The 8,462-nt window shown below is 33.6% G+C and overlaps 1 protein-coding gene across 2 annotated transcripts in view; it reads left to right on the top strand.

Moving 5' to 3' along the window:
- The first annotated feature begins 834 nt into the window (after positions 1-834).
- The window catches only part of ARP5 (actin-related protein 5), an 11,340-nt gene continuing 3,712 nt past the window's right edge, over positions 835-8,462 (top strand). Inside the window, exons 1-6 of one of the 2 annotated variants that reach the window (XM_028226967.2) lie at positions 835-1,149; positions 1,256-1,326; positions 4,754-4,878; positions 6,124-6,168; positions 7,664-7,766; positions 8,091-8,200. In XM_028226967.2, coding sequence (XP_028082768.2) covers positions 1,049-1,149; positions 1,256-1,326; positions 4,754-4,878; positions 6,124-6,168; positions 7,664-7,766; positions 8,091-8,200 — 555 coding nt within the window. In that variant the 5' untranslated portion in view covers positions 835-1,048. Of the gene's footprint in view, positions 1,150-1,255; positions 1,327-4,753; positions 4,879-6,123; positions 6,169-7,658; positions 7,767-8,090; positions 8,201-8,462 lie in introns of those variants that run through there. The other variant, XM_028226969.2, reaches the window with a different exon arrangement.

Raw genomic sequence — 8,462 nt, 5'->3', positions numbered from 1 at the left:
AAAACAAGTGAAATGAGTGGTTAGCAAGAAATAATTGTTGACGGTTAAAGATAATAAATAAAGATAATAATCAGAGATTGCTGTCAACTTTTGGTGTGAGTTAGTTGGTGACTGTCAAAAGTTATTGTTCGTCGCAAGAAGTGATAATCGACGATTGAAAATGATAATTGACCGTTCAAAGTGGTGACTGAAAGTAATTGCTGTCAGCAATAAGTGGTGCTCAGAAAAAGTCACTGGTGATGTTGGTTATGAGTGGTGAGTAATGGCTAGAAGTAGTAGGAGAATGAGAAAATAATCAATTTTTTTTTTCTTCTAAACAAGTGAAAACATACATATATATATATATATATATATATATTGTGATTACAATAAATTTATAAAATTTTTAAGTTGTTTACAAGTTGTTAAAAATAAAAATAGATGCTAAAATTTTTTTGTTTATAATTTGTAAATTTTGTATAAGTATAAATAGAAAATTGTAAATATAAAAGTTACTAATCAAGAGTAATTTTCGTATGATTTTATCTTTTTGTGATGAAAATGATTTTTTAAACTAATTTATATATATAAATATTCTAAAAAAATATAAAAAGCTTAGCTAATTAATGAAAATAGTAAGCTGAATCACTAATTTGCTTCTTCAACGTTATGAGGCCCTTTCTTGCATTATATTATAGTTACTAGTGTTGGATTACGAATATGTATTGTTAGATAGTGGGTCTTTCTTAAACGGTTAATTGTCTAATTTAACATGATTTTTGTGATATTTGTAAAATTACTATCAATTGCCAAAAATAAAAATAAAAATAAAAAATTCAAAACACAAGACTCCACATGCTGATAAGAAAGACCCAGACCAGCACAAGGACAACCTCAACCAGAGATTTGGGTGCAGCAGTAACCCAATTTCCAAACAAGCCTTTGGAAAAGCGGTTCGACATTTCAGGCCGCTCTATCCGGTCTAGTGCTTTGACGAACCTGTTAGAGCTTTCACAGTCGCAGCTAGGGCACACACCAATCTCCATTTAGAGAGAGAGAGAGAGAGAGAATGCCATTCATAAGCAAGACACAGAGACAATCAGATTACAATCTCTTCCCTTCAAGTTGTCCAATAGTTATCGACAATGGCGCTTCCTATTTCCGAATCGGGTACTACACTCAAATCTCTATTCGATTATACATATGTATTTGCGTATATATATATATATATATGTTTATGTGAATATTGATATATTGCTCGTTGATGATTATGAAGATGGGCAGGAGAAACTGATCCTCGCATTATCTTCCGAAACATCGTTCAAAGGCCACGCCATAAAGTTACAGGTACTGACGATTCTTTGGCATTTTTGACTCTGTTATAAAGCATTGTTATTTTAGCAATTTGATCATTTAAGTGATATTTGATGTTTGGGAGTAGTAGTAAATCCTGGAAATGATGGTGGAAAACCACATCCATGAAGCACGGGCATGGATACGAGTACTCGTACTCATACGATATGTACGTCGATACGGTAAAATTAAAAAAAATAAGATACGGGTGCGGCTTGGTATACTTGTAAAAAAATATTTATTTTTAATTTAAAGTAATGCAAAAATTAATTAAATAGTTTAATTTGTTAAGGTCAAACCTACAATTAATATTTAATGTCAAAAGTAAATGTATAAATAAAAAAATAATGCTAAGCATAAAATAAAAATTATAAAATGAAACAACATAAAACAAAAAATTAAAAAAAGTCTAGTGAAAGGAGTTTTGTCTTTATAGTAAAAAAAAATATTATTTCAATTGAGGTACGGTACGACTTGGGTATATACTAAGTACGTCTACGTACATCAAAAATTAAGAAGAAAAAATTTGGATAAGTATTTTGTGTACTCAGTATGTATGCAGAAGTACCATACAAGGTATCATATGCCGGTAAGTACCCGGTACAGGTACGGCATGTTTTTTGAAGTACCTATGCTTCATAGACCACTATTGATGGTCCAAATCGTCTACCTCGTAGACCTAGCAGAAAAAATCAACTCCGTCGGACAATTGTAAACACATGAACAAATATCAATTTATAAAATGGATAGTTTAAGTGTACAATTACATTTGTCGTTCATACTATTAAAAAAAATACGATTTTTTCTTGTGTTTTTAATTGTTCGATGAAGCTCATTTTTTTGCAAAGATAGATGGTTTCGATCATGTGCGGGCCTAGATTGGGGCCTACAAAAGGGGTATGGAGAGGTATGGAGATAGAGGAAGGTATAGAGGGGACTTATCCCATCATATTGTGCCCTAACCCATTATTAAAATATTTCCTTTTGCTTCCCAATTCTCTTATTATGACATTGGAGTCTTGTATATAATAATATAATTTACTGGTTTGGAAACAAAGACTAGTAATTTTATGCAGAGTAAGGTTTCAGAAAGAGAGATTGTAAAAATATTTCTGACCTTCACCCAAATAGGCCAATGCTTCTGGTACAGTGCAAATTCTATAATATTGTGACGTGCCCTAAACTTTTGTATTTTGTGACCCACTATTGAAATATTTCTTTTTGTTTCCCAATTCTTCATTGACATTGGAGTCTTATGCATAATTCTCCAGTTTGGAAATAAAGACTAACAATTTTTATGTAGATAGATAGATAACGCATTCTTAATGCTGTGCCTTAATTGTAATATCACACAATAACCTTTGCCTAATTTATTTGGTGTCTCATAGAACATATGCAGATTACAGATAGTTCTCTTGTTAGGATTAGCAATTTTGATTAGAAAATGGCTGTTTCTCCCCATTTTTTGTGAAAAGATGAATTTACACTCATTTGAGCCATGAATTTCGCTCCACAGCAGTAAACAATGAAGGTGAAAGAATAATTTAAAGGTCCCTCAATTCTGTTGATATCATTTTCAAGCTCTCAAATAAGAAGGATACAATTTTTGCCCGAAAATGCATGGATTTTGTGGTCATATACTGTAATATATCCTTGCATATCATGCAAAAAGAAAAAAAAAAAGAAAAGAAAAGAAAAGAAAAGAAAAGAGAAGAGAAAATGAGATTGAGTTGAATTAAGTCCCTTTGTCGAATAAATGATCTTTAATAGGAGGTGGCACATTGATAATTCCCTAGGTCAAATGCTTGTTTAGTTATTTAGCTCAAGATTTCTTCATATGTTATCCCTAAGGATAAACGCACCAATTGTTAATAGGTTGAGATATATCATATGTGGATATGAATCTCAACAATCCCTTCTTGATGTATGTATTATTCATGGAGTTCATGTTGACAACACCTTTGTTTTTTGCTCCCTTATTAGGTGTTATATTTATTAGAAATTAGAATATTATCATTCTGTCTATCTAGATAGAATTTTTTAATGGGGATGATGTTCCAAGAAGGCATCTGTTTCACAATGCAGACATTTTATTTCTGGGTTTAGGTTATGGTTTATAAAGATTAAAAGGTTAGTTGTTTGTTTGTTTGTTTTTGGAAAATCTAATAGAATAAGAAGAAGAAAAAGAGAAGGAAAATTCTAGGATCTCACATCCAGGTTTTTAGGCAATCAAACCCAAGAAAAGATGCTTCACACGTCCACTAGTAATAGGAAGCAAAGATTTCTCCATTCATCATTCAAATAGGTTAATTCATCACTCATGTATGCAATGGAGGCAACTTGGTGCCTGGAGAACTTGGGAACCAAGCAAACTTGGTGCTCAACTAATTGTTGGGTTCCAAGGAAAAGGCCAGGACAAGGGTGGTATCTGAGCTCTAAAGCCTATTAAACTGGACCAAACTAAGTAAATCAGCCCATAAACAACATCCTATGTTGGCAGCCCACCTTACAGCTCATAACACAAAAATATGTTACTCCCCAGCTCAAAATTAAAGAAAAAACATAGAACTCTTATAGAAAATTAAAATAATGAATTTCCTAGGCAAGATCCAAGTTAGAATATTTCTGAATAATTATATTATCCTTGTCTGGTTTCCCCCTTCATTTGTTATGCTTCCCATACTTTCGATGCATGATATTTTCATCATTTTTATTTGTAGTTGTTCCATATTGTGTTGGTTGGGAAAAAAACGGTGGGTATAGAGAGATGGTTGTGCTTTTTTGACATTTTTCTCATGATGTTGAAACTTATAAAGGTGGTCTTTTCTCACTATGGTGCTTACCTGTGTGGGGTGTTTGATGTGTACATGAGTGGATGTGCTGTTACTAATCAACGAAAAAAAAAAAAAAGAAGAAGAGAAAATGTGCTATTGAACTGTTCTCTTATAGATTTCTACAGAGGTGAAGTATAGGGATAGTGCTATAGTTTTTACACTTTCTGATGGACGCAATTCTCCTTCATGCATTCATCAACCTCCCTTTGACCAAGAGTGCATTGTGTGAATAACACCCGTCAAAAGCAAATTTGGGAATTTATTTATGGACAATCTCTACAAAAATAATCTGTTCCGATTTGTTGTTGAGCATGTATCATGCGACTTATGAAAAAAAATAAGAAAGAAAAATGTATATATCATGCTAACATCTAACTTCTTCTGTCTCATCGATCTCTTTGATTTGGCTTCTAGCGGGATGTGCCAAGGGGTAGGTATTATGGGCTATGTGGTGATAGAATTTACAGTATGGGGTTCTATTATATCCTTTCCTTCGAGAAAATGATCATCTACTAATGACTTGCTTTAACAGTGTGCGACTCAGCTGAATAAAATTACTCTTATTCATGTATTTATTTGTGATGCAGGTGAAACTGTCACAATTGTTGGTGACCATGATCCTTCATTGATGAAATACTTTGATTGCACACGGTCAGGACCTCGTTCGGCCTTTGATAGTGATGTTGTCTTTCAGTTTGAGATAATGGAATATGTAAGCTTGATCCAGTTTTACTTGTGACTAATGCTGGCACACTTGATATCTCTTTATCCATGCTATCAATCAAATTTGTGGACACATGTGAACACCTCGTCATGTGGCATTGCCACATCATCTCGTACTTGGCTTCGTCACAGAATTTGATTCCATGTGTCAGTCTTATGATAACACATGCCAATCATACATCTCCAAATCCTCACCACTGGGGTCGAGGAATGCCAAAAAAGGGTAGTGCGCGCAATGCCCTGGCCCTAATTCTATGTATTTGGGGACAGGGCTTTAAATTGTTCAGCCGCTAGGCTGAGGACTCCCCGCACAAGCGTGCTGTTTTGCGGTTAGCACTTGTTACCCTTGCCTCGACCAAGTTGTCCTTCATGTTAGTGCATTTTTGCCTATTCTTGTCTGCCCTGCCAAGATCAATGTGTTCATATTTCAAGCTGCCTCATTCTTGGTGCCAGCTCGGTTTGCTTGGCTTGCCTATGTAGCCATTTTGAACACTTGGTCACTCAGGCCTATACACCTAACCTAGACACCGAGCACCTGTTTTGTTTATGAAAATTGCCAACACACTAAATCCTATAACAATATATTATGTCATCAATGCTAAAATAATTTGCCTCTCTCTCACATTTGCTTTTCTTATGTATTTTTACCTTTTGATCTCTGTGTTAACTGACCTTGTTTTATTGTTCCTCATTTTGCGATAATAAAATTTGTTTTATGATGCACCAAACTAAAAAAGAAAAAAATGTTCTATATGGCCAGAATGTAGTTATCATGAAATCGATTGTGTAACAGACAACTTAACACATTACTTGTCAAAATAAACATACCCATAACACGTGAAGCACAAGCACATTGTTTGAAGCATGAAATATTAGCCCAGAACACAGAGTGTAGCATCAAGAAAATTCTTGTTCTTTCAAGTTGGAGCATGAAATGTTGAATTGAAATAGAGCCACTGAAGAAAACTATTGGTATACTGCGTATCACCTGCACCTTTTATAATTAGGTTTAACCTCCCACATACCCCCTCCCTCGGTTACTATGGAATTTTTAATGCAGTTCTAGAGGCCAGACATGATGTCATGCTTGCAAAGTCACATAAAAGATTTTACAACTAAATTGTTAACCGAGAATATGAAAATTTTATAGATTTGTGGAGTGTGAATGTGTATCTAATTAGTTATTGAATTTTACCTTTTTTTTATCCTCACATGTTATTTCTTGCATTTGTAGATTCTTGACTTTGGATTCGATCAGTTGGGTGCAAATCGATCACAGGTACATCTAGATTTTCTTAAGGAGCATATATATTCATGTTTAATTTGCACAAAAAGAAAAATAAAGGAAATGGAAGTAAAGGGAAAAAAGAAAAAATAATACAACAAGGGTTCAACAATCCATTTACAAATTATGTGGAGGAAAAAAAAACACTAGGCTTTTTGTACAACAAACTCCTAAATAATTTTATTTAAAAACATTGAAGCTCGAAAACAAAGAATGTGAAAGTTCGGGTTCAAATCTTGATAGTTATTTTATTTTATTTTTTATCTCTTGTTTGTAGATGTGTAGAAATGTTCCTTTTATAGCTCTTGTTTGATTGTTGGAAGTAGTTGGAGTGCATTTAATGCAAAAAGAGCCATTGAAATGTAGCCGCTGTACTATCATATTTGAAATTTCTGACTTTGGTGTTGGCACCGACTTGGAAAACCAAATTCTTTCAACAAGGCTAGAAATTCTCCTCTGTATTTTTTAGTCAACACCACCAGAATTTGGTATTGAACTTTTTTCCAGCAACTTGAATTTTTAACCTTAGGTGTTCCAAAACATGTCCAGACACAAATTCAACTTCAAATAAGGTTAGAAATGAATCATCCAAACATTAAATCAAGATCAAATGAGTTCATTCATGGATCATTGAATGTAGATCACAAGATACAACATGATTAAGCGCAATACAAATGTTGTAGATGTAAAAATAAAAGTTTCTCAGGACTCTAAGATAAGTTAGTATTGAATTTTTGTATCACAAATAGATTACCAAACGATCTCATACTTGGAGTTCTTCAATCTAGACTTCTTGAGAGAAAAAGATATACAACATTTAAATTCAAAGGCCCTCATTTTTATGAAATATTTATGAACTACAAATGATAAACACATTAGATCCTTATACATCATAATGCTATTTGTTAGCTAAAATCATAGGATGTTTGCAATTTAGAACACAAGTTTATCATGCAAAATACTAAATTTGTGTCAAACATTGTCAAGCATATATCATAGTAAAACCCAACCAACCAACAAACGCATTTTAGACATCATCAAAACCAAACCATAGGTCACCATATTGAATTAATGTATTTGCACATTTGTGGCACTTGGAGATCATCAGTCTTACCGGATTCAACATTGATTAGCGTATTATGTGAATCGACAAGTATGAAACCTAATATGAAATGATCACCAAAAATGTGGTTATCGACAAAAGGTGAATCCTGTCAATCTTCTTTCATGGTTGTTGAAAAAACATATAAAGTTATAAATGAAGGGAAAACAAAATCAACAAATTTCAAATTTTGTTGAGAGCAAAATGTATTTTATACAGCTTTTCAAATGTCTCATCCTATGCAACACTTGGCACTACACTGTGATTTTCACGTGTTTATTTTTGCAGATCTGGCATAGTTATCATTGAGTAATTGTATTTTCTTGAGACTTTGGCTTGCATTCTACTGACATAAACTTTTGTTGTTTCAATTTGACGGCAGAACAGATTGACCATCCTGTCCTAATTACAGAATGTGCATGCAACCCAGTACAGTCTCGCAGTAAAATGGCAGAACTTCTATTTGAGTCCTATGGGGTTCCATCAGTAGGTATGAACACTGGCTATTACTTTTGTGGAAACCTTTCCATGTTTCAATGAACTTCTAGGTTACATTACATGGGATGCTTAGGCTGAATAATTACCAAGCAAATGTGTGATCTGCCATGATTTAGTACACCATGACAACAGTTGTTGTTGGCTTGGTATGATCTTTCTGTCCATACAGTTCTCTTTAATATTTCACTCCCTACAGATTTGTAAATTACCCATGCATTTGGTTCTACATTTCTTCTTACTTTATTGGCTGTATTTACGTTTGTATTGTTGTCTTTGTTATGCCTAATCAACATGTCTATCCTTTATGTGATTACAGCATTTGGTGTTGATGCTGCCTTCAGCTATAAGTATAATCAACAACTTGGCGTTTGTGATAAAGATGGTCTTGCCATCTGCTCAGGGTTTACCACAAGTCATGTTATCCCAGTATGCTTTACAAAACTTTTTTTACTGAAGTTCTATAGTATAAGGCATATTTTAAGAATTGTATTTTTTTATTATTGTGTTGTGTATATAAAGCATATAGACGGTCGCTTATCAATTTGTAATATTTCAACAAGCTGCTCAAGGGTTATATTGTGCTGCAATTTTATTTGATGTCCATTCCGTTTCTACAGTGTTTTTAACAATCATTGACTGTGGCGAGTGCTTGTTATGTGAGTCACATACTAGTGCAATATGAGCTGTG

Source organism: Camellia sinensis, chromosome 1 (assembly GCF_055761805.1).
Source record: "Camellia sinensis isolate YWXY chromosome 1, ASM5576180v1, whole genome shotgun sequence".
NCBI lineage: Eukaryota > Viridiplantae > Streptophyta > Magnoliopsida > Ericales > Theaceae > Camellia > Camellia sinensis.
This window is presented reverse-complemented; position numbering and strand designations above follow the sequence as displayed.